The sequence below is a fragment of the Hippoglossus hippoglossus genome, chromosome 9, assembly GCF_009819705.1.
Source record: "Hippoglossus hippoglossus isolate fHipHip1 chromosome 9, fHipHip1.pri, whole genome shotgun sequence".
Classification (NCBI taxonomy): Eukaryota; Metazoa; Chordata; class Actinopteri; order Pleuronectiformes; family Pleuronectidae; genus Hippoglossus; species Hippoglossus hippoglossus.
Window position 1 is genome coordinate 17,569,168 of NC_047159.1, and position 25,631 is coordinate 17,594,798.

Consider the following 25,631-nt stretch of genomic DNA (forward strand, 5'->3'; position numbering starts at 1 on the left):
CTTCTCTCAAAAGTGACTAATTTATGCACCATTTATAAGCATTTGTCATATGTGCACATATGATTTCTGATCATCCTCTGGGACTGTAGTTTGAAATTATTAGTCTGAGGGTGCTCTTTTGTGAGTTTATTCTTTTTACTTGTCTTGTGAGCTTGCTATTCAGGTCAGAAGATTTAGGGACAATAACTATGGCCAATAAGGAAGTCAAATTCAAATGTTTATTTGTCACATACTCCAACCACACACAGTACAACGTGCAGTGTAATGCCTTTCTCTCCTTGACAAAAAGATAAGATTTTAAAAAAAGATTTAAAAAAAGAATTTGCTATTTTGCAGAGAAAATATAGTATGAGGAAGGAAGGAAGAGATATATACAAATATACATGAAGTCATCATCTAATTTGAATATGCTTCTGTTCCATAGCTTGCCAAATTTCTGGTAAATATCAGTCCATTTAAGAATTGATCAGTTGATCATGTTGCATCACACAAATAACTCACAGAACTCACAACAGCATAAAGTAACATAAAACATAACACAAACATAAGTGATATGAAATGACATGAAAATCAGTCTAATTTACTGTACAGGTCATTATTTAGTGTCTGTATACAATAACGACCGTCTGCCACAGCATTCATATCTTGTCACTGAAACACAGTGGGCACTAAGTGAACCACCATCCTGAAATAGATTTCAAAAGAAACATGTCTGTTTGTTTATAACATTAAAAAGCTTAGTTGAATTTGCCTGAAGCAGCCATAGTGATGCTGCTGGTGATCTGCCTTATCTGATTCACCTCATTCAAATGAGAGACATTTGGGTATCAAACAGGGAACAAAGAGAACCCTCACACAATCTGTAGCTGCAGCACAGATGAGCCAAACCCTTTTGTTTGCTTTGTTGTATTTTGGGTTGATGTTCCCTTTAACGGGCGCAGTGCTACGTCCCCTTTAAGCAGAGCTCCATGACGTCACGGCATCAAAGCGGAAGTATGGACGCTCGAAAGTAGCTGCTGGAGTTTTGTTGACATCTGACATGAACTTTGGTGAGTGACAGAGCGTGGGTTCGGTTTTTGAGGGAACACTTTGAGACATTTAGCACATATCATCACAGAGTTACTCTTCATGTAAACCTACAGAGGAATGTTATTAATATCAAGATAACCTGGTTGACGATGTTTGGATTAGCTAGCGAGGCGCCACTTTACACGAGCTAACTTTGCTAACTTGCTACACAGCCTGTAGGACGTTTTGGTTTCCTCTTAGCTTTTAATGGGTTTTTCGTCACTTGAATGTGAAGTAATTCTGTGTGTGTGTGTGTGTGTGTGTGTGTGTGTGTGTGTGTGTGTGTGTGTGTGTGTCTGTGTGTGTGTGTCTGTGTGTGTGTCTGTGTGTCACCTTCCATGGTTTAGTGCTGCTCGACTGTTGACGAGGTGCCATTGTTTCCCTCCCAGCGGGGTTGATGCTGGATCTCCGCGAAGAGCCGCAGCATGTTCCCCCGCGGCGCTGCTCCGAGGGGCCGCTCAGCCCACAGCCACGGCCCGTACCCGCCACCTCCAGTGCCCCGATACTATGATTACAACCACCAGAGGCCGGCAGCAGCCAACAGGTGAGTCCGTGTGTGCTGGAGATCAGCAGCATCGGTAACCAGCAGTAAAGACCCGATAAAGCCTCTCAGGCTTTTAATCTGAAACAGACATTGGGTTTTGCTATTTTTTAAATCCCTTTAGTTTGCAGTTGTTGAGGAAGCTTGATATTGACTTTTATTTATGACCAGTCCAACTTTAATTTGATTTTATCCATTCTATTGTTTGTTGTTTTTTATTCTGCTCATGTGTCCTTTCTCTAAGCATCTTATACTATTATTTAGAAAAGTGTCTTATAATTAAGATTATTTTAAATTATTATTATTTACTGAAATGTATTGGTAGCTGATCTACTATTAAATCATCTTTTCGAAAATTTAATAGGGATTTTTCTTTCATTATGTCCCATTAATGTGAAATTGGCCGGTGTCATTTAGAAGGCCCTATAATCAACAGTTCATTGTCTGTAGCCTGGATGATGCTGGCCAATTCCCCCAAAGGCAGTTGCCCATAGAAACCAAGGTCTTGCACAGACCCTACGTATAAAGTAGAGGATATGATTAGACTAGCCTCCGGTGGAGGAGGTTACAGCCATAACAGCTAGTGTCTCAAGGTAAAATAGTTACACAAATGGTTTTGAAAAAGGACAGATATACAACTTCATATAGGTAATACAGTCGTCACACGTGTATATGGATGTAGCATGGTTCCATGGTACCTAGTAAGTATGAGATAGGATACTGATAAATACTGAGGAATACTACAGAATGAACAAATCATACAGTATCTACTTCATCTCTATTCTCCCCGACCAAGCTTAAAAAATTTCTTCTACTCTCTAGACATGAAGCACGTTCAAACCTTTTCTGTCAGCTCAGAGTATTTTCATCATAGTTGAAAGTCTTTGATACCAGACTGTCCAGTCGTGTGTCTAAGTGTCAGAGATAATCTTGTTGTAAACTGGAGTTTGTTATTCTGGGAGATGATAACTCTGTCTTCATTGCAGTTTGATGTGCCAAGAGGCTAGTGCAGACAGATATATATATATTTTTTTAATCTTCTTTCTTGTACAGTAACACGTGCTTGTCTTTTTGTAGCTTTAATGTTCCTGGTCTAGAGAGGTACCCACATATGAATGGAAATCCCCACCATCTACCTCTCAGGTCGCCCCTCTGTACAGCAGCCTCAGAGCACAGGCGCAAGTAAGTCATTTTCTTATTCATTCTCTCTCATGCTGAATAACCTGTGTCTCATTCTTATATTTCTTTAAACTCTCATCCATCATATCAAAGTTTACCTTTTAATATGTCTTGTCACGTGTTTCCTTATTGGTGTCTTTCTTCCAGGAGGCAGAACGAGGAATACAGCCCCCATGTCGTGAAACGCCAACGCCTCGACTCCTCTACCCACCCAAAGACAGGGTCCACTTCAGTTCGATACCCTCCCCGTCCTTGTCGTCCAGACCAAGTGTTTGCTGGGTCCTCGCAATCGTCCTTCCTCTGGTTTTCATCCCAGCCCACAGCCCAACCCCTGGCCTGAGGTGCCTCCTGTCCCAGAAAACCCCATCCGCCTGCAGACCTATGACAAGGACAAGGTACTGTGTATTCAAATGGTATTAATCTGCAGCTAACATATATCAAGTTTGACTATGTGTTTGTACGTGCCGGTGTGCTTTGGTTTAGTTAAGGTTACATGTGTTTGTGCCCTCAGCTGAGCACTCAGATGGTGGAGCTGTTTGAGGCGTGTCAGCAGCAACTTTCAGATCTGACCTGGAAGGAGATGTGCAGAGCTCGGCTGCAGCAAGACATACAGCGAGTCTATGCAGGTGTGTTAAACTATTATACCGTCACTTTCTGCTCTGATTTTCTGTTGTGATTCTTTGTAATTTAATGTGTTTCTGCCTGTAGCACGACTTTACTTAACTGGATCTTCCATGAGTGGATTTGGCTGCCGCAGCAGTGATGCCTGATCTGTGTCTGGGTCCCTTCAGGTTCAAGTAAGTATCCTCTGACTCTCTGCAGCAAATGTCATAGTATATATCTAAAATGTACAGTCATATCTACTTCACATTGGACATCTACACATTGTTTTTTGTTTCAGAAAAGACCTGATGCTATTATGTGCTCTCTGTACTGCAAAAGCTGTTTAAAAACACTCCGTGAGTAATGAGAAATAATTTTGCAAATATCCATAAGTTTGAATAAGATATATAATATTAGCTTTGAACATGGAAACACTGTCATGCTATCTTACTACCATCTTACTTCTTATTGAGCTTTGCCTCTTTTGTCCTCTGTCTCTGTATTCTCTGCAGCCTCCACTAGGTGGAGCTTTTTAATACAGTTTTAAAAGGAGGTTCACGTTTGAAGGAAAATGAAACTGAAACTAAAATGAATCTAATGATGCTTGTTTTGATTTATAGCTTATGTAGAAAGGACACAGCTAATCAGAGCCAAAGTGCCAATCCTCAGGTTCAAAGAAAAAGACAGGTAGAAGCAAAAGAGTTAAACATTTGAAGCTTTACTACATCAAATCAGAAAGTAGTCTTAATGTGAATCTGTCACTATGCCTCCCTCCTTTAGTAATCTGGAGTTTGATCTAAATATCAACAACATAACGGGCATCAGAAACACATTCCTTCTGAGGAGTTACGCTTATGGTGGGTAAGAGTAAAATTTCAGTTTCTGTGTAACTATTCATCGTCTTTTTCCATGTCAGCTGTAGGAATGAAGATAAAGAGTTTTCTTGTTTTGACCTGCTGTGTTTGTTTGTGTTGTTTCTCACAGCTGATCTCAGGATAAAGCCCATGATTCTCGTCATCAAGAAGTGGGCACGGCATCACCAAATCAATGATGCCAGCAAAGGAACATTAAGCAGCTACACACTGGTGCTTATGACCCTGCACTACCTGCAAAGTCAGTACAATCACACCCAAGCAAAAAAATTAGTTGTTGTTTACTCTGTACCTTTTGATTGGAGTGAATCTCATCATGTATGTGATGTTGCTTTCGTTACAGCTCTTAATGAACCGGTCCTTCCTTCTCTGCAGAGGGACCACCCAGTGAGTGTGTTCATTGCTTATGTCATGTAAATCCTTCTCTCAGAATCATAACTGTATTTTTTTTAAACCCTTCCTAGCTGGAAACTTTAATATGAAAAGTCAACAGTATATACTCAATTATATCTCAACTTCTGGCTATTGTCTGCAATGGGAATGGATACAATTGGCATTTACTCCCTGGTCAAATGAACCTGCAGTTCACACAAGTTTGATTCAGCCTCGGCCACTATGAAAATATGACACCCAAGTGCAGATCTGGAAAGACCACGAGTTGAGAGAGCGCCTTAGTTTTTGTTGTGTTCATGACATCAAACATGTTTGCAGACATTTCTTTTATGATGTAAAATAGAAAAAACTGTCACAAAGAAAGAATCTATTTAATGATGAAAAGCAGCTGTGGACAAAACTCAAGTCCTCTATAACTGTCATATTTTATGTTATTAACTCCACTTTGACAGGTTATCATCCACATTTTAAAATGGTTGTAAATCATTTCACACCTCCCTAATGTGCAGTGTCACCCAGTTTTGAGCATTTGTCCTGTGCCTTGATTTTCAGGAGTGTTTCAATCCCTTCATGGACATCGACATGGTTCCAGAGGGACCCAAAAACATCCCCCCCTTCATCTCTAGAAACCAGTCTTCTCTAGGAGACCTGCTTCTGGGCTTTCTTAAATACTATGCCACAAACTTCAGGTATCTCCCTTGAACATCACATTAATGAGTCTCATGTTTCAGATGCACGCACGGTTCCTTTGCCTGCTCATTGTCTCGCTCCCATTTCTCGTCTCCTGTCGCCAACATCTTCTCCCTCTTCAGTCCCCCTATCTCTCCCCTCCTTCCTCTATCCTGCATCCTCTACTCTGGTGTCATGTTTCTGGGTGAGAGGCAGGAGCAGGTGGGACCTTTGGCCTTACACAGCACTTACATGACAAACCATGGTCACTGTGTTTGCAGTATGTCTGTTACCATGTCATGCCGCAGTCAAGAGGTTGAACTAGAAATCACCACAAAAACATGCACTTATTTTATAATTTTACAGAATTAAACGCTCAAACAGGTCAAACTTGATGAGTGATTTAGTTTTTTATGCCTCAGCGACAGCCAGTGGCAGGAGGCTTACAACTGCAGTGCAGGGATTCTAGTTTTCCCTTGATGTTACTCCTGGAAAAAAAGAATCGTAACAAAACCATTTGTTACAACAACTCAAATCCATAAACTAAACAATTATACCTGAGAAGACTGAACTATGTGACAGTGAATGTTTAATTGGGTCCTATTTTGTGCACACAAAAACATTCTCTGAATGCATCAAATTCAAGGTACAATGAAGCTCTATCATTTAAGTCTTAAAAATAGAAAGACAGACAATAGACAGGCAGAAACTGTTGAAGAGAAAACAATTTCATCAACTTTCTTTCAGTAACTTTATGGCAAAGTAAGAATGAAAAGCCTTTGTTCCTTGCCATATTATGATGATCATGTAACAAAAAGTAAAAAGAGCTACTTGATATTATTATCGTCTCTCAGGAAGTTACTGTTTTCATCCTGTACTGATGTGAAACTAACAGGTGCCTAGAATCTAAAAACGTTTGCTTGTTGGCATTGAAATGTGCATGTTTTGTAGCTGATTAGCTACAACCTGCAAAGTCACTGATGTGGTTCTTGAGGACCTTGTTCATTGTGTTTAATTTCAGTGCTAAATGTCTTCCCTTTTCTTTGTCTTGCAGGTGGGACAAGCATGTGATCTCTGTTAGAGAGGCCAGAGCTTTTCCCAAGAACAACTCCAAAGAGTGGAGAAACAAATACATATGTGTGGAAGGTAAACATTTCAGTGGATGTAAAACGCTGCTGCCACCTCCACTTAATAATAACTGTAGCCTCAGTGTAAGAAACTCTTATTTGATCTGATCGATGGTGTTTTGTTGTGTTTCAGAGCCATTTGAAAGAAATAACGTTGCCAGAGCAGTCCATGAGAAGATCAAGTTTGACTTCATCAAAGATCAGTTTGCAGAGGTACATGCTAGTCCAGATAACTGTGCTCTTTATTTTATTTCCTTTCCATTAGCCGCTGTGGTCTAGCTATAAATTCTTCATAATCCTCCTGTTTCTCATCTCTCTGTCTGCTCAGTCATTTCGGATCCTCCGTGAGAGGAAGGACCTGGACTCGATCCTCCCAGTCAGCGCCATCATTAATAGAGAGTCTGCAGTCAGGAGATGAGGGATTCCTCTAATCAGACGAGCTGAGTGGAGTCCTCTACCTCAACCCGACCCTTTGCCCAGAAACGATGACAGACCTTCGCGATGTGCTGAGCGAGGAGCCGTGCTGCCTCTGCACCTCACAGCCCAAAACGTTTCTGGGACGCTGAAAGTTCTGGCTGCTTTCATATCGGACACGTACATTGTGTCCTCTGGCATCACCTTTTGAATATACTGCACTGTCAAACGTTTTGCTGTCTTTCCTAAATTTGTGTTCCATAATAATCCAGAAAACAAGAGTGTAAATAATTTACAATATTTGTGGAGTGACACCAGAGAGCTCTGGAGTCGAAACCTAAACTGGTGACAGAGAGATGCACTGAAGCAGGATGATAATTGTTCATGTTATATGAGATGGTTATTGCTGCTACACCACTAGTCCCAATGCACATGGAATTCCTGGGATGAAGTTAAGTTTGTTAACAAAGTATGAGAAGATGCAAAAACCACTTGCAAACAGCTCATGTCTGAAGTTAGCTTAAATGGAATCAACTGTGTTCAGGTTTATAAAAACTCATTTTAGTGGTCACAGCCGTACTGCATAGTGTCATGAGAAATCTTGTTTCTGACTTATATATGTAAAATATACAGTATGAATATTCTCTTGGGATCAACTTGTAACATCAGAGCCTTTTTCTTGGTCAGTTTCTAAGTGATTTTGGGCTTAAACACGAAATTTGCTTTTTCTACCGCTACATTAAAGACCCTCTCTTTTTTAAATCATCACCTACTTTCTGTTTCTGAGCTTTTTAAACTGATACTAGGTTTGGATGATTTTGAGGTGATCATTGAGGGCTGCAATGATGCCTCACTCTGGATTTTTCCACTCCTTTATCACTGAACCTGATGTTTTTGTATTATTTTGACATTACTGGTAACAAACATATTGTGACCTTATAGATCTAAGATCTGCTTGATTTATTCGGACAAGTACAGATTTGTTATTCGTAAATTTTCAGTTCACTTAATACACGTTATTTACAGAATTCACACTTGTGAGTGACTTTGTTTATTTTGTGTCCATAGCTTATATTGTTCCTCAGCTCTTTTTGTACATTACTGACTTTCAAATGTTTGTTTTAAAAAAATTAAATTTCTGAAGATGTATGATTATGTCACTTCACATGTTTGACCTCTATGAGGCATCGTGTTTTCACGTTGTCCATCCGCCCATTCTTGTGAACACGATAACTTAAGAGTGCTTTGAGGGAACTTCTTCAAATTTGATACAAACCTTTCCGTGGACTCAAAGATGAACCGATTAGATTTTGGAAGTCAAAGGTTTTGCCTTGTGAATACATGATCTTAAGAACGTCTCAAGAGAATTATTTTAAATTTGGCATAAATCTTCACTTAAACTCACAGATGAACTGATGAGATTCGGGTTAAAGGTCACAGTGGCATCGCAAAACATGATTTTGGACTCTTGAATATGACATCTAAAGTCTGCCTTTAGGGAATTTCTTCAGATTTTGACCAGTTGTCACTTGTACTCAAAGATTAACTCATTACATCTCATTGGTCAGTGACCTCATTTGAGTTTGGAAAAAAAAAACCTATGTTGACTGAAACTGCACTGGTTTGGGGAGGCATACCTGCTCTGGCAGTCTGCACTCATCGGTTTTTGTGACTTCTGCATCATGCCAGCAGAGCAAGGAGGGTAGATGTTTGCATGGTGGTGGTGGGGGGGCTTGAGCGTGGACCTCTTTAGCGTTGCCACCAGCAGCAGGGGGGGCCATGCGTGGGGGGTGGGGGGTACTGTTTCAGCACATGAGCTATATTTAACTTGGGGGATTTTGATCTTAAAGGCACATACCCTCAGTCAGCTGTTGGACACTGGCAAACGCCTCGAGCTACATGGTGGCAATTCTCTCAGATCTATAACAATATTGCATAACAGGTTTAAAATCGGACTACTTGGATTTGGTGTGTTATTGCGCTTAACTCAACAGCAAGTGAAATCGACCCACTCTCTATGTCCACTCCCCTCCGTTCATTCCCCCACTCACGTCTATTTCTGTCCCTCGCTGAGTCAGATGGACAGCTCCCAACTTAGAATGACACAAACAGGCAGAGCAACTCTCCCCAATTCAGAGAAGCTGAAAACATCAAGACGACAGTGAAAAAGGAAACATACAGAAAAACAGCATTGGGAACTGCAGAGTGGAAGAGCTGGGAGGACGTTAACAAGATGGAGGAGTGTGAGAGTCTGGCGACGGAGATGACCGAGCTGCAGGAGCTTCAGTCTGAAGCGTCCGAGGCCGTCAGTCAGGACGATGAAGACGAGTTAGAGGAGCTGCAGAACAGGTGCTTCACTCACTTATCTGGACTTTACACGCTGAATAATCTCAATTGTGGATCAGTTTGGGTGAAGTGGTGTCTTTTCTGCTGGGAGATGCATGAATGGAGCCTGTGAGTGGAAGAACCACTTGTTTGTGGCCTTGTCTTATCTCCTTATGGAGAATGAGACCCATGTTACACAATGAGTGCATCACTTAATACTTGATATGACCATCTGTGATTCAGTTCAGAGCAGGAATTGTGAGTGTGGCACGGCAGGTAGCTCTATTTGACTATTTGATACATTCACCATCCCATATCATGCATCTCATTTATCGTGTTTCATTCTCAGTGCTGGAGCTATCCATGTCTTAAATAGTAGAAGACACCGATATGTTGGATGTATCTGGGAAGTCCAGGCATCTCTTCTCTAATATTACATGAGTGACGCTTTGGGATGTCACCTTGCTGTAGCCCCTCTCCATGAACCAAGCTGTATTCATAGCAGGAGGAACAGCTCGCGACACATTTCATCCTTATTTTTTCAGCTCATCCCTCACATTGGCAGCCTGGGCTTGAACACGTGGTCTAATGCTGGAGATTGACACGTCAAGTAATCGTCTTGAGAAAAGATCAGCGGGCGTTCTGGTGTTGTCAGATTAGATTTTCTGGTTCGCCTCAGTGCTGCAAAACATGAATTAGGGCAGATGCTGCTCAGATATGTTTTGATTTGATTCATTGGTTTGTTCTCTGCTTGCATTTCCAAGAGGCGTGCCAGGAGGATCTCCTCTTGCACTCAGAGTGTCACCCCCCTTCCTCCTCCAGTGAACGGCACAAACAGCCTGATCTCTCCTTCCTCTAAATCTGTTCCATTTCTCCCTCCTTCAGTCTGCGAGAGGTTGTCCAGGACCAGTCGGTGAAGCCCAAACTGCAGTGCTTGATGGTGGATCCATCGTTCTCCATGGTGACAGTGCAGAGTGAGGACAGTGGTATCGTTTGGGAGACAGCCTCCAGCCGCTGCTCTACTCCCTGGGCCTCCGAGACGAGCTCCATTTCTGAAGCCTACAGCATGGATGGTTCTGGAGCCGCGGGGAAGATCACGATCATCTTTGATGAGGAGAAAATAGTCCGCAGGAGGATAAGGTCTGGAGGAAGGAGCAGCAGACTGGGGGACAGGCTAAGCCGAGCTGGCAGCTCGAGATCCGCTTCAGCTCTGGGAGTGGAGCGACCGGAGATGATGGAGGTCTCTCTCCCCAACGTCAAAGGGGAGAAAACTGAAACAGAGCCAGACCTGGAAGAAATCAAAAACAAAGATCAACAACTGTTTAGTTTGATTTCTGAGGGTTATGAGATCCTCAACATCAGGGTCCCCTCCAAACTTCCTACTGTGGATGAGGAGGAGAGCACGGAGCTGCACGACAATTTGTCTTATCTGGACCAGACTCCACAGATCAGGTCCCGAAACCACCATGACTGGACACCAAATCACGTCCTGCCAGAGGAGGGGGAAGTACTGGATCACCAAGAGGTACGTATCTGAATGATTTGAACAATTATTATGATGGGATATCTCATTTCTAATGCTAGTCCTACCATTCACGTAAATCCATTTGTCCTATAAGATGCCTGTTTATTTGGAGATTTAAACATCACTATGTCCTGATTTGCTTATTTCTCCTCATCCCTCGGAACAGGACTCTTCTCAGCCATCAGCAGACACAGAAGCCGGACACACACCCACTCAGAAAGAGAGCACCAGTGACTTTGACTACTTTGAGAATTTTACCCTTTTGGATCATGCAGTTCCTGCAGAACAAGTTCCAGAGCTGCAGCAGGAAAACCTACAGCCTCCAGTGAAACCCCAGGCAGAGGAGCAAACACCTACAAAGGAGACGGTCACAGACATTCCCTCTGCATCAGAAGACTCTTTTGTCTTTGTTACAGATGTGGATATAGTCGGAGAACACCTGGATGAGGTCTTCTACGGAGAAGGATCTCCTGCTGATGCACCGCAGCGGAAGGACGACGACGAGGCAGACGGAGGAGTTAGGATGAGGATGAGACGAGAGAGCCAGAGAACGATGAAGGAGGGCGGTTCGGTGTTGTTTGGGAGCGAAGAGACCACCCTCACACCCATCTATATCTCCCCTGGACCCCCGAAGATCATCGACCCCATCCTTCTGGAGGAGCCCACCGCCATGTCCTTCATGTACTCTGACCTCTATGAGGACGCTGTAGGCCAGCGGCAGAGGAGTGACGAGGAATACTCAGAGGCGGAGAGCGTCACGTCGGAGAAGTCTTACAAGAGACGTTTCTCAGATTCAGACGAGGCAGAAGGCTACCTGGAGAAGTTTATTTTGAAGGATGAAACTTCCACAGTGGAGGCCCAACCCGAGTCTGTGAAGGATAAGAGGGAGGGGAGGATGATGTTTTTACATAGTAAGTTTGAGATGACAGGGTGTCTAACAAGGATGGTCGAAGAAGCAGAAATAGACAAGACAAAGACAGAGGAACCGAAGATACAGGAGGTCAGAGCTGGAGACAGGAGTGACGATGTGCAATCAGCAACTTTTGAGGAGGAAATAGAAGTAGAGAAACTCTCAATGCTGACTGGAGAGCAGGATGGAGCAGAAGCCTCAGAAGAATCAGTTCAGGGGTTTAAACTGACAGAGGATAAGGAAATGAAACATGAGGTAAAAAGAGACCAGGCCGAGCCCCAGAGTAGCAGCACTGATGAACCACTTCCTGATATTCAAGAGGTGGAGAAGGAAGTAGAGCAGAAAGAAAGAGAGAGTGAGGAGCATCAGAGAGAAGAGCACAAACAAAGTGAGCAAAGCTTGACTGAAACCAAGCAACCATGTCAGACACAAGAAGAGGCGGAAAAAATGCCTGAAGGGCTTGTAGAGGCCACAGATGAGACAGCACCTGAAAGCAATGAAGTGCCACAGACGGACGTTCAATCAGAAATCCAATCAGAAACCAGTGAAAAGAGCTTGTCTGAAGAGGCAGCTGCTGACACCAAGATGGAGGCTGCTGATGAGAAAACAACGACTGAGGCCAAACCAGAGGTCGTGGTCGAAGAGGATATTATCACCTTGACCGAAACCTCAGGTGAAATGAAGACATCAGCTGTAACATCACCGTGTGAGGAAACAGAAGACATTCCTGAGGATGTTGGACCTGTGGAAGTAATCACCGACCGCGATAGTGCAGTGCAAGCAGTCGTGGAGGTAACTGAAAAAGCAGTGAATGAAACAGAGATCCAAACCCAGGTTCAGATTGATCTTCAGGAGGCAACACATGATGATACAACAGATGTTCCAACGGCAACGGTGGAGGCTGCAGCTAAGAGCCAGTCACCTGAATTTGTCGCTGAAGCTCATCAGGAATCAGAGGTTAAAACCGAGATTTCAAGCGAAGTAGCCGGACCCGTGATCCCGGAGGAAGTCGAGACGGATTCAGACGAAAAACATCGTGAAATCGTTGAAGCCCTGCAGCAGCAACCAGAGGAGTCAATGACTGAAGTCAAAGCTAAAACACCCACAGACGACACTGGGACTGTAGTTCAAGACATGGTGAGTGTAGGTGACGAGTTGATCCTCCTCGTCCCCAAAGGACAAGCTGTAGAGATGGACATTGACATCAGTCAGTGGTCAGACAAGACCCCAAGTGATGCACAAGCTCTCCCTGAACCTGATAGTGTATATGAGCATCTTGTAGCATCTGAAGATACACCAATGCCAATCAAAGAAACAAAGACAGAGACTCAGTTGGAATTAGAACCAGTAGTCTATGAAAAGGTAGAAGAACCACTTGAAAATGACTTAGACAGAGCGTACTCACCACCTGCTCCTGTGGAGGACGTCGACACAGAGGAGAAGAAGACAGAGATGGACATTGACATCAGTCAGTGGTCAGACAAGACCCCGAGTGATGCACAAGCTCTCCCTGAACCTGATAGTGTATATGAGCATCTTGTAGCATCTGAAGATACACCAATGCCAATCAAAGAAACAAAGACAGAGACTCAGTTGGAATTAGAACCAGTAGTCTATGAAAAGGTAGAAGAACCACTTGAAAATGACTTAGACAGAGCGTACTCACCACCTGCTCCTGTGGAGGACGTCGACACAGAGGAGAAGAAGACAGAGGAGGACGTAGATGAAGACGAGGGTGTCTTTTCTCCTCTTAGGACCTTTACTCCCCTGGAGGATTTATCACCAGAAGAACCAGATGTTGAACTGAAGGCCGAGGTGAACGAAGCGGCAGATGCCCCAGAAGCAATCATTATAATCCAGGATGTAGCTCCAGATGTTGATCTGCAAAGAGAGGATACAGAGCAAAAGATGGAGCAAGATGAGGTGGTTGAAGAGGCTCCAGAAGCTCCTGTGGAGGAGCTGGAATATGAGGTGATTTCTAAACAGGATGCAGAGGAGATGCCTGAATCGGAAACACAAAGAGATGCAGAGGAATCCAGGCCTGAGTCTGGCCAGAGCAGAGAGGAAAGGAGGGGTGTAGAGATGGAGATGGAGGAAGAGAAAGTGTCCCCAGAAGAAGAGCTGATCGAGGCTGACTATGACATCATCGATGCAGAGGAGGAGAATCAGGCCCGACTGGCTGCTGAGCTGCAGGGGATGGACTGGTTCTGTCTCACCTGTGGATGTCTGCTGCCAGAGGACGACTGTGAGTCAGGGAAACATCAGAGCCATGAGGTGACGTCAGTGGACAAAGCGTATGAGGAAATCAAGGTAGTGTACAAAGCACATATTGCATATGTTGTGATCTGTATAAAAGGTGTTTTAAACGTACAGTTTTAAATGTTTGTAAAGGGAAACTTCACTGAAATCAGTTTACTTGTCATGACAGGTCCTTACTTTGGATTCATTATAAGTTTCTAACAAAAGATTATGTTCAGTTACACTATGGGAAATCTCATCATTATAATGTCATGTGACATAAAGGCACCCTGTATTTGCATTATGCATGTCGAGTGGTTAGTCAGGCTCCTCCTCTAACAAAGGTAACAGGTAAAGGGAGAGCTGAGGCCAATGTTTCCTACATGTGCTGGGAGCAGCTGACCAATCATAACAGAATGGGCCAGCTAGCCAATCAGAGCAGAGCGGAGAGGGGCCTCAAAGAGAAAGTAGCTCAAACCAAATGTTACAGACAGAGGCTGAAAAGAGGAGCTGCAATAATGGACAATATAATGAAAGTGATGAGTTTTCTGAAATAATATTAATAATTTAAATGATTAAAATTATGAATAATGAACCACTAGACTTTAAGGAAATATATAATATATATAATAAAATACTCACATACAAGATAAACAGTGATACAAATTATAAAGTCATAAGTGCTTATCTTGAACATCAGCTCATTTGTAATGTACCATCAGCTGTCTTATTAGTTCATTTAGATATCTTATATACTGGGTGACATTAACAATTGATATGTATACTAATACTACACAAATATATGAGCTAAGTAAACATGCAAAGTATTAGTAATCATAATACATTTATTCAAAAGAAATACAAAATGTGAGAAATACATTTAAAGGAACAGTTGATCTCTTTCTGTCTGTTAGTAAATAGGCCATTTCTCAAAAGAACATGGGAAACAATGGAAGATTAAAAGTGAGCCTGACCCGTATGATATAACACATTGAATGGTTGCAGAGAGTAACACAATTATTTATGTCAGGAGATTGAGTCTGAATCTGTTAGAAGAGAAAACATGTTTTTCCTTTTCGTCTGTCCGTGGCCTCGGAGGGTCACAGCGTCTCCCAGATGTTCAAGTGCTTCAGCGGCTCGTGGCTGAAACGTCACAGCAGCAGTTTCCATAACTTACGGCAGGCTGTAATCAAATAGCAGCTCATCATCCTACACTTTACCAGAATTATTACAACACACGGTTATGATCGTCACGCTCTTTACTGGAATTGGTTTGGATCATCACATAATAAACTGGTCCTAAATTAGTCGGCTATAACTTTTCCACTCATGCTGGCAAGGTTGTGGGCTCTCAGGCTGTGGCCAAGCACATTGAATTGTTGTGATGTAATGCTCCACTTTGATCTGTGGAAAGGTCCAGTGTGTCATCATCAAGCGGAGACTGAGATGTGATCTGTTCCCACACACACACACACACACAAACACACACACACTGTTCTCGCTGTGGAGTTCCTCAGGGTCAGCACAGGTTCAGCCACATTTTTATTAAAAATATGTTATTACACCTTCTAGCAATCTAAAAAAATGTATTACCTGCAGTTTTCAAAAAGCTATACTTAGAGAAAGCTCATCAGTTTGCTACAAGATGCTTCATTCATCAGGAGAGAAAATATTCAGTTTTGAAATATTTGTCTTTATATAAAGCTATGAGGATGTATTAGAAAACATATGATAAACTATCACAGTAAAATATGTGGCATCTAAATGACAGGAAAGCTGGACCAAACTGAGAATGATCAGATATCAGTTCCAGATGAAATTTGAACCTGGTCTGGGTAACATTGACAGCCTGTAAACTGTAAATAAGAAGCAGATCAAAGCTGTGATACAAGTCTGACCTCACTCAGACACTACACTGAGTGGAAAATCCATGGTGACAAGTTTACCAAGACAACTTAGCATCCTGTCTCCAGTCCAGTTCTCTGAGCTATACACTCCGACACGTCTTCATGTCTGCAAGTATGCCCTCACACTCTCCTGTACACACACACACCTGTTCTTCACACTCTTAGTGGAGAGCAGTCGGCTTTACGGGGATCAGAGAGCGATCTGCTGAATCCTCCATGATGATTCCCCTTAAAGCAGCTGGAGGCAACTTTTTGACCTAAAGATTAACCTGTGTCATCAGTCGAAATAACAGTAAGAAGGAGCCTCCATCTCCCACACATCAATCAGATTGACTTTGTAAAATTAATGTTTCAGAAGCAAATGATGGGATGAATTTAATCCTTAGTAGTACTACAGACTAAGTTTGGTGCAGCTTTCAAAACTAAAGCTCTCTCTCTCTCTCTCTCTTTATATATATACATGTACATATATATATATATATATATGCCTGGTGATTTACGTATAAATGTTTGTATAACAGGAGAAGCTGAGTGACTGGATCTCAGAGCTGCAGGGTCGGTCAGAGAACATTGAGGACTTGGTGTCTGAACTGGAACTGGCCTACAACACTGTAGAGGTGAGGCATGTTCACTTAATGTCACACACATTTAATTTTCTCTGGCTCTAAAGTGTTTGCAGGATCAGATTAATATTCATTGTTCAGCATGACTTTTCAGCAGTACATCATTTTACCAGAGAGCGTTTGTGAAATCAAAGTGTCTCTTGGTCTTGGTCACTCTCCTCGCCACCAGGACCAGTGTGTGGATGGCGAGGTGGCGATGCAGGCACAGAACGAGGAGATGATGGCTCTGGTGATGGAGCAGTACAACAACATGTCCGTCAGCATGGAGGAGGAGAAGAAGGCCAAGCTGGAGCAGTTGTACGACCAGATAGTCTCCTTCCAGGAGAGCATTGACACCACCAAGGCCACGCTGGAGACCACGGCCAGAGAGGCCGAGACCGACGCACGGGTGAGTCCTGAAGATTGATTAGATCATTGGTGTCGTGATTGGAAAATGATTGGTGATCAGGGTTTGAGTCACACTTCTGATGAACCCCTCTTCGATCTGCTCTCCTATTAGTCACCTGAGGACATTCGTGAAAGGTAATGTCCGTGAATGGAGTGTGAGCTAGTGTGGTTTTCCTAACAACTAAATAAGGTTGCTGGATAGTGATAACCAGTGCAGCATGCTGCTTGACCAGCAGGGATATAACCTTACTGATTGAATTGTGGGTGTAGATTTTCATTCCACAAACCAAGCTCGGCCTATAGCAAAGACGTTTTTCGACATTTGCTCGTTGTTGTAGCCAGAAGTTAAACGTTGTGGTCGTGTGTTTAGGCTCGAGGCAGCTCTAGACTCAGCCATGTCACTGGAGCTGGGTCCCAAGGGACTGCTGGTGTTCGAGGACTACGCCAAGGGCAACACCTCCAGCTCACACGTCGAACATCGGAAGGGAATCCCAGGTCTGTCTAATACAGACATCTCTTTACAGATACATGTGAATCCACATGAAGTCTAGTGTCATGCATGTGTGTTTTGTTCTGCGCCTCAGTGCCTCAGAGGCCCACGCTGCAGCACCAGGAGCCAGGCTCAGCCACCAGCACCAGTGTCACTGTTTACTGGAAGGTGAACCCTGGAGATATTATCGACTGCTTCCAGGTCTACTGCATGGAGGATCCACATGGAGGTAAATACTGTCAGGAGGTTATTTGACTGACATTTGTATAGTTTTCATTTTGTGTGTGTTTTAAAAATATATATTTTACTGTGTTAATGTTGTTCTTTTATCTGGTGTATGGTCTGGCTTCTGGGACTGGCTAACTTTGTACTTATATTTCTTTTGTGAAGCACCTTGTAACTCAGGTGTTATAGAAATATAATTGTTATTATTATTATTATTATTATTATTATTTAAACTGGAAAATAGTGGGAAAAGTTGTGTTTTTTGTATCTACTTATTTAGACTTACAGCTCTGAACTTGATAACATGGTATGATCTCAAATGATGATCTATCCTGAGACAAAAATAAACGATTGTTCATTATAAGTGTTATTTTAAAAGTGTTATATTGTATTATTATATTGTATTATTTTCCAGTATTTGTAGTGGGTATAGTTCTGTTGACATAATGCTTCATACTTATATTGCTGTTATCCACAGCCGTGTCAGAGGAGTACCGTGTGACAGTGAAGGAGAGTTACTGTGTCTTGGAGGAGCTGGAGCCTGATAAGACATACAAGGTGTGGGTGATGGCTGTCAACTACACAGGCTGCTCTCTGCCCAGCGAGAGACTCGCCTTCACAACCGGTCAGTGCACAACAACTTTAACTTTTTGATCTAGAGTTTAGATTTCTGTTGCATGACATATCAATGTTTATCCAGGCAGCAGCACTTTGTCTATTGTCTCAGATCCTTGTTCTCCCTCTGGCAGCTCCATCAGTGCCAGTGATTGACACAGAGCGCTGTACTATCATGTGGGACTCGGCCACGCTGAGGTGGCAGAAGCAGACCCCCGGACAGAGTTACACTCTGGAGTACTGCCGTCAGTATGACCTGGAGGGAGAGGGGCTCAGGTGCGTCTCTGAGACCAGTCAAGATGACTGTTTTAATCTGATAGGTAGTAGAATCAGGAAAATTATGTAGCTAAAATAAGATAAGATAAGATGATCCTTTATTAGTCCTACTGTGTGGAAATTTGCTGTGTTACAGCAGTAAAGATGAAAGAAACATCAGTGAAATTCATAAATAGGTAAATATACAAAATAAATATATTTTTTATATAGAAATAGAAAGAAATATATCAACAATGTAAACAGAATATATTAAGTGTGCAGAAAAATGCAATGATTCATTCGAAAATTGCTATTTGTTATTATAACTAGGAAAATTACTATCTGTTAATGAGTTGTAAGTTAAAATGTCAAGCCATGACCCAGTGGTGGAGGAAGTACTTATACATATTACTAAAGTAAAAGTACAAATAAATAGACAAAAATGTAATCAAGTAAAAGTACTACTTCTTGTCTAATAGTAAGTACTTGCTTTTAAATATACAACATTTTTCCCAATGCAACAGCATTATGTCTGACTCTTATTGCTGGCCTCTGAATCCAGTGATGCTGCTGCTCTCATACATTAAACCTTTTAGCTGTACAATGGTTTAAAGTGTGTGTGTGTGTGTGTGTGTGTGTGTGTGTGTGTGTGTGTGTGTGTGTGTGTGTGTGTGTGTGTGTGTGTGTGTGTGTGTGTGTGTGTGTGTGTGTGTGTGTGTGTGTGTGTGTGTGTGTGTGTGTGTGTGTTTTCCCAGAACCATCTCAGGTATCAGGATCTGTGAACAGAGGGTTCTTCTGCAGCCCAATGAGAATTATCTGTTTTACATCAAAGCTGTGAATGAGGCTGGAGCCAGCGAACAGAGCGAGGCCGCACTGATCTCCACTAAAGGTTAAAAAACACACACACACACACTTTAACTGTTTTTGTTGTTGTTTTTGTTTTTTTAATTCTCTCCTGTTACTTGTTCTTTCTTTCAGGTACGAGGTTCCACCTGCTGAAGGCCTCGGCTCACCCTGCGTTGGAGCTTTCAGAGGACCAGACCGCTCTGCACTATTCCCAGGACACACATGAATACATGCCACACGCAGACAAACAGTGAGTTTAAAGGTCCAGTGTGCAAGATTTAGGTGAAAGGGATCTATTGGCAGAATATAAGTATACAAAAATGCTAGTGATGTTTTCACTAGTGTGTTTCTTCTAAATTGTACAAATTGTTGTTTTCTTTACCCTAGAATGGGCCCTTTATATTTAAATACTTTATATTTACATCAGGAGTGGGTCCTCTCTACTGAGGCCGCCATGTTTTTTACAGTAGCCCAAACAGGACAAACTATACACCTTTTGAGTTTTTATGACAACTGACTGCTACCACAGGTTCTCTTTCATGTTTGGAAGGGGAGGGTGAGGTGAGAGGTATTCAGCTGCAACATACAACATCACCACTAGATGTCACTACATTTCACACACTGAACCTTTATCACAGTTTCTATAACCTCCTACTTGAGGAAATGTTTCATCAACAAGTGTAAACCTTTAGTCTGTGTGTTTTTTTGCCGAGGTTTCCATCCGTCCTGGGTGAGTTGCTGTCAGCACGAGGGCGTTACTACTGGGAGACGATTGTCTCAGGAAGCACAGCTTACAGACTTGGAGTGGCGTACAGCGCAGCCAATAGAGACAGCTCACTGGGGGAAAACAGCCAGTCATGGTGTTTGCAGTGTGTCCCTACACCCTCAGGGTAAGCATACACCTCCCCTCATATTTAAAGATACTTCCCATCATCACTCTAAATCTTCCACCTGTTTTTCTTCACAGTTGCAGATATCAGCTGCTCCACAACCACGTTCAGTCCAGCGTGTTTGTGATTGACATGCCTGAGCGAGTAGGTACCCTCCTGGATTACCAGCTCGGTCGTCTGTCTTTCTACAACCCCCTCAGTGGTCAGATGCTGGGGACTTTCAGCCAGCGCTTCACCCAGCCATGCCACCCCGCTCTGGCCCTGGAGATGCCGGGCAGTCTGGAAGTCAGGATGGTGCTGGATGTGCCAGAGTTTACCAAGGACAGTTAGCTCAGCTACCCACCTCACACACTGAAGAGTTTACACTTCATGATGGACAATATCACTTTCTTTATGTTTTTGAATGACCACTATTCTACAGAGAAGAGCACAGATCTGACAGGACATAAAATATATTTAAATCCACAGTAAAGCAGGAAGACACAAATGGATCCTACTCATTTAAAAAGCGACATTGATTGGTTGTTTTCTTGTTTAAAGGGCCCATATTGTATATAATAAATTTTCTGGGCTTTTACTATCCGTTATTACTTGAAGGGGGTCAGTAGGGACCCTCAAAGTATGAAAACAGTCACTCCGCGGACTTTTTCCCTCAGTCCATTCTAAGAAATATGTGGCCGAAACGTCTCGTTTTGTACTTCCTCCCCCGTATGATGTCATTCGGGATCGCACTCGTCTCTCAGCCCCACCCAGCCGGTACCAGTCCAGCCTACGAACCCACCCACCCCGCTCCCCGTCATCTCCACCACCACCACCCCTCCACACCGGAGTAACCTAGACATTACTCCGTACTGAAACTCCGTTGTGAAACTCCGTACTGTAACTCGGGACGTTACTCCTACATTGGCCGACTGTCCTGCTAAAACTTGAACAAACATGAGGACGGTGTAACTTATCGTTCAGAAACATCCTGTTGTAACCGACTGTAAATATGTGGCTGTTCTTCTATAGCTGCAAACATACCAACGTGACTTTCAGCTGTGTTTACCAGAATGAGACCAGTGATAGGCCTGGTCGCGTGCCACTCAAAGTGCAGTCAGCCAATCAGAGGAGGTAATCAAGAGGCAGGCGAAAAACAGCCTGTTCTGTCTGCAGCTCCAGAGAGAGGCAGAAGAGAGGATATGGAAATACACATAGCAGCAGTTTTTTCAACTTTAAACCACTGATATATCATTTTAGGGGTACCAATACCTCAAATTAAATCCCAGAAAGGTGTAAAATATGGGCCCTTTAAAGAAACCTGATCGGCATAGAGCTCAATTTCCTGTGATCGAGCTAAGGCAGAACGATATGGTCAAAAATTATATAAAGATAAAAAATGCTCATATTAGTTGATATCGATAATCATCACGAAAATGTTACATTGTTATTTCTTAGGTTTAAAGACGGATTTTGCTCCTGAGTGAAGGTTGTGGTTTTAAACTCTTCTTTATGGACAGAGAATAACAAACACATTGAGGTAAATTATGTTGTTATACCTCTTCACTGTGCCTGCACAATGCATAGTCATTATAGAGCTATTTATTTGACTTTTGCCATTTTGCTATTAAAATGACATTGTGATAATTATGATATTGTTTATTGCCCAGCCTTAGATCAAACACAATGAAAACCAGCAGAAATGAAACCATCATTTTGCAAATATCAAAGAGAGAAGCAAGTGTGCAACACAACTGGATTTCAATCCGAGTGCCGTGACATTTTTTTCACCGGTGAACATCTTGTATTTTGTTTTGTGGAGGGAGAAGTGAATTGTGTTGTGGATCATTCTGTAATTATGGCCGTAAAGTATGTTTTGTACTGTTTTGTAAATGTTTGTTGATTTAATATACTCTCAGTTGCCTTACTGATCTGACACTGTGAGTAAAGGCTCCGACACATTGAAGTCATAGTTGTGATAGATCAAGTCTTTTGTCATCCCAGAGTTTATATCTCCAAAAAGATACTGTAGCACTTTTTAAACTGTGTTTCATATTGTGAATAGGTCTATTTGTGTAAATAACCTTTGTAAACAGATCAGTTCTTTTATTTGTGTTTATGTGCATTTGATGGTCAACAGAGATCAACTGTTTTACTTCCTCTGTCCTGTAAAACTGATTTCTAACCCTGAGCTGAATGAACAAGATTTTTTTTTCTAATTGCACAACTGCACTGATCATTGACTTAGCTCAACACTTGTCCTACTCACACTCACCACCAGAGGGCCTCCGGACTCCATTACATGCTCCATTAGCTGTAATATTGAATCAAGAGCAAAAATAAGAGATTGATAATAGAGTTTGGAAATCGCTAGTAATAGTTAGGGCCCGAGCACCGACGGTGGGAGGCCCTATTGAAATTGAAAGGATTATTAGGGCCCGAGCACCTCCGGTGGGAGGCCCTATTGTATTTCGAAGGATTTGTATTTCCCTTTTGGGGCTTTTTCAGGGCCTAGACATGCTCAAATTGTTACCAAAGTTTGCAGGGAATTCAAAACCCCAAAAAGTAATTGTATTCTGGAGTAATATGAAATGGGTGATGAAAAATGGCTCAACAGCGCCATCTAAGGAAAAGACCCTCAGTTAGCTTTCACCAATCTTCACAAAAATCGTAGCCCAGGTGTATCATGACAAGACAAACAAAAAAGGTCAGATGTGCAATGGGAAAAAAGCAACAGGAAGCCCGCCATTTTGACTTTAGTGGCCATATTGGCCATTTTCCACATTTTTACTTTGATGTACTTGTCCCAGGGCTTTCATCAGATCAACTTCATATGGAGATGAAAACTACCTCAAAGATCGATTTTTCGTCACACCGTGTGACCGTGGCGTGGCGTCAAAGTTTGATTACACGCCATCAAAACACGAGGTTCTGTATCTCGGACATATTTGGTCGAATCGAGTCCAAACTAGACATGTAAGACAAAAGTCCCGGCCTGATGACATCTACACAGAAATCATGACTTAAAAACACAGCGCCCCCTGGTGGCAACAGGAAATGTCTTGTTTTTTGCATGTCTTACACTTGGAAGTATTCCTCCTCATCTACTGACCGCAGCCATGTCAAACCTATGTCAAAAGGGTCTCAAGACATTGATAATGTAGGCATAAGATTACTGTGACTTTTCGTCAAACGCCATATTAATGGCGTGGCGTTAAAGTTCATCGACTCGCTGTGACACACGAAATTGCTGTAACTTCCGTGTTCATGGGTCTATCTCCCTCAAACATCAGAGACCAAGCCTGAACAGCTCTATGTGTCAATATTTCCTCAGTGTCATAGCGCCACCTACTGATTCGCCATGAAACAGGAAGTACTTTGTAAATCCACTCTGCATTATCCAACCGGCTTCCGAACTACTGACCTATGATCACAATCCTGACCTGAACACATCCATATATTAATATTAGTTCAGGGTCATAGCGCCACCTACGTTACGTTACTTTACGTTACTTTACGTAACTTTTCGTTACTTTTAGTTACTTTAGTTACTTTTCGTTACTTTTAGTTACGTTTCGTTACTTTTCGTTACTTTGTAACTTTTCGTTACTGTTAGTTACTTTTTGTTACTTGTCGTTACTTTGTAACTTTTAGTTACTTTGTTACTTTTCGTTACTTTGTTACTTTTCGTTACTTTTCGTTACTTTGTTACTTTTCGTTACTTTGTTACTTTTCGTAACTTTTCGTTACTTTCGTACTTTTCGTTACTTTGTTACTTTTCGTTACTTTCGTACTTTTAGTTACTTTTCGTTACTTTCGTTACTTTTCGTTACTTTCGTACTTTTAGTTACTTTCGTACTTTTAGTTACTTTTTAGTTACTTGTGTACTTTTAGTTACTTTTGTACTTTTAGTTACTTTTAGTTACTTTTGTACTTTTAGTTACTTTTTAGTTACTTTCGTACTTTTAGTTACTTTTTAGTTACTTTCGTACTTTTAGTTACTTTCGTCCGTCTGTCTGTCCGTATTTTTTTTTTTTTTGGACGGACAGACGGACGGATTTTATTTAATTTTTTTTATTTCAATTTTATTTTTTATTTTTTTCGTCCGTCTGTCTGTCGTATTTTTTTTTTTTCGGACGGACAGAAGGACACTCCATATATTAATATTAGTGCAGGGTCATAGCGCCACCTACTGATCAGTGTGATAATTATGTTGTTGTAACATTGTCCAATTGACACAAAATTGCTCACGCTACATCAGAGCCCCTACTTGAACAGATCTATTAGTCTGGCACAGGATGTAAGCTTTGTTTTTACAACTTATCAATTCGATTTACATAAAATGTTCACAGTGTGATGTGCAATTGATAGCGTGGACCGTAATGAACAATTAGCAGGCAAGGATCGACATCGCGTGACGGACGCAGGAAGTGAAGCGTTTGTCCTTGCCGCAGTGCTCAAAACGCATGCTACGCGGAGACGTGCGCTTGGTCATTGATCGCTCTCTCCACTAATTGCAACAGGCTTCAAAATGCGTGTGCTCAGGCCCGTTAGTGCTACAACGTAGCCCTAGTTACAAATGTGTTTGTTTTATTTTAATTTGCCTTTAAATACCCTATTGCCATGTGCTTTGCATTACCCTAAACACTAACTGCCATGTAATATAGTATAACATTATCAACCAAAAATTGTATGCAAACTTCGATACACAAATTAAATGTGAAAAAAGTGTTCAAGATTTTTATCTTGAAATATACCTCAGACAAATATACTGTACTTTTACAAATGTTCTCTGCTGAATCTATCATGTATTTAAACGTTCAAATACGTTTTTATGACCTACAGCTACTGAGGATTTGAGGTTCAAACACCTCGCATGACAAGCTTTTCTTTTCCAGCAGACATGTCATTATTAAATTATTATGTTACTATTTTTCCAGACACTCAACCCCATTTTCTTTTGTCTGACACCTTTCCTCATTTCTGGGGAAACGGAGAGGGGAGGGAGAGAGGGGAGAAGAGGAGGGCAAACACATGCAGGCCTTCAGGGAACAGCTGCTGGCCTCCAGAACAGCTCTGTGCTCAGCTGGAGCTGGGAGGGGAGCTCTTTGAAAAGTGACAGCCTCATTTTACTGGAATCGACTCCTCTGCCGTCCTGCAGCAGATCACACTGAGCAGAGAAACTGGAACACTTTACTTTGTACAGCTGAATTCAGGAAGACTCTGTTTTGCTGCTTAACACTAGTTCTGGGACACTGTTTGATATGATTAATTTCACAAATCTTTTCTAACCCAGGGAAAACAGAACAGGGCCAGAATAGTGACGTAAAATCGCTGCAACAGGTCCAAATGCACCGAATACATAACAAACCAAGAGGCGTTTGAGCAGGAGTCTCTCCCACACGTGACCTATGACGTGAAAATTATCCGATTCCTTTTTTTCCATGTCTAAGGCCAAAAGCAGACAAAGAGCACTCTATCCTCCCCAACATCTAAACACATGATCACACAGTCGCAGCGGAACGGTGGATAACAGTGAAATCCTCTGTA

General features: G+C 42.1%; 2 protein-coding genes across 4 annotated transcripts; both read left to right on the top strand.

Moving 5' to 3' along the window:
• Positions 1 to 972: 972 nt before the first annotated feature.
• On the top strand, positions 973 to 8,012 carry tent2 (terminal nucleotidyltransferase 2). Its single transcript, XM_034594760.1, is given in 20 exon segments — positions 973 to 1,049; positions 1,416 to 1,612; positions 2,687 to 2,715; positions 2,718 to 2,753; positions 2,756 to 2,795; positions 2,936 to 3,086; positions 3,088 to 3,183; positions 3,300 to 3,414; positions 3,497 to 3,555; positions 3,557 to 3,570; positions 3,573 to 3,585; positions 3,690 to 3,747; positions 4,012 to 4,078; positions 4,172 to 4,248; positions 4,376 to 4,504; positions 4,607 to 4,650; positions 5,209 to 5,345; positions 6,380 to 6,471; positions 6,586 to 6,665; positions 6,781 to 8,012. Coding segments are annotated over 19 exon segments (1,446 nt in total). The 5' UTR covers positions 973 to 1,049; positions 1,416 to 1,493; the 3' UTR covers positions 6,871 to 8,012.
• A 590-nt stretch (positions 8,013 to 8,602) lies between these two features.
• cmya5 (cardiomyopathy associated 5) lies at positions 8,603 to 20,726 on the top strand. 3 transcript variants are annotated; one of them, XM_034594649.1, is made up of 15 exons: positions 8,611 to 9,215; positions 10,077 to 10,716; positions 10,883 to 12,988; positions 13,250 to 13,936; positions 16,293 to 16,388; positions 16,564 to 16,782; positions 16,894 to 16,916; positions 17,152 to 17,276; positions 17,366 to 17,500; positions 17,975 to 18,121; positions 18,246 to 18,387; positions 19,122 to 19,255; positions 19,345 to 19,462; positions 19,926 to 20,102; positions 20,180 to 20,726. In XM_034594649.1, exons 1-15 carry the CDS (start codon positions 9,100 to 9,102, stop codon positions 20,430 to 20,432), a joined length of 5,118 nt encoding a protein of 1,705 aa, XP_034450540.1. In that variant the 5' UTR covers positions 8,611 to 9,099; the 3' UTR covers positions 20,433 to 20,726. The 3 variants fall into 3 exon arrangements, 2 of the variants coding, with proteins under 2 accessions (XP_034450540.1, XP_034450541.1); XM_034594650.1 differs by having other exon boundaries at positions 8,612 to 9,215; positions 10,883 to 12,823; positions 13,085 to 13,936; XR_004614860.1 differs by lacking the exons at positions 16,894 to 16,916; positions 19,122 to 19,255; positions 19,345 to 19,462; positions 19,926 to 20,102; positions 20,180 to 20,726 and having other exon boundaries at positions 8,603 to 9,215.
• The last annotated feature ends 4,905 nt before the right edge of the window (positions 20,727 to 25,631 follow it).

Bases quoted from the DNA above. Each gene is read 5' to 3' on its own strand.
- cmya5 (XM_034594649.1), top strand. From the start codon at position 9,100: ATGGAGGAGTGTGAGAGTCTGGCGACGGAGATGACCGAGCTGCAGGAG. The intron at 13,937-16,292 runs GTAGTGTACAAA...TTTGTATAACAG, and splicing joins AAGCGTATGAGGAAATCAAG to GAGAAGCTGAGTGACTGGAT. The intron at 16,917-17,151 runs GTAATGTCCGTG...TCGTGTGTTTAG, and splicing joins CCTGAGGACATTCGTGAAAG to GCTCGAGGCAGCTCTAGACT.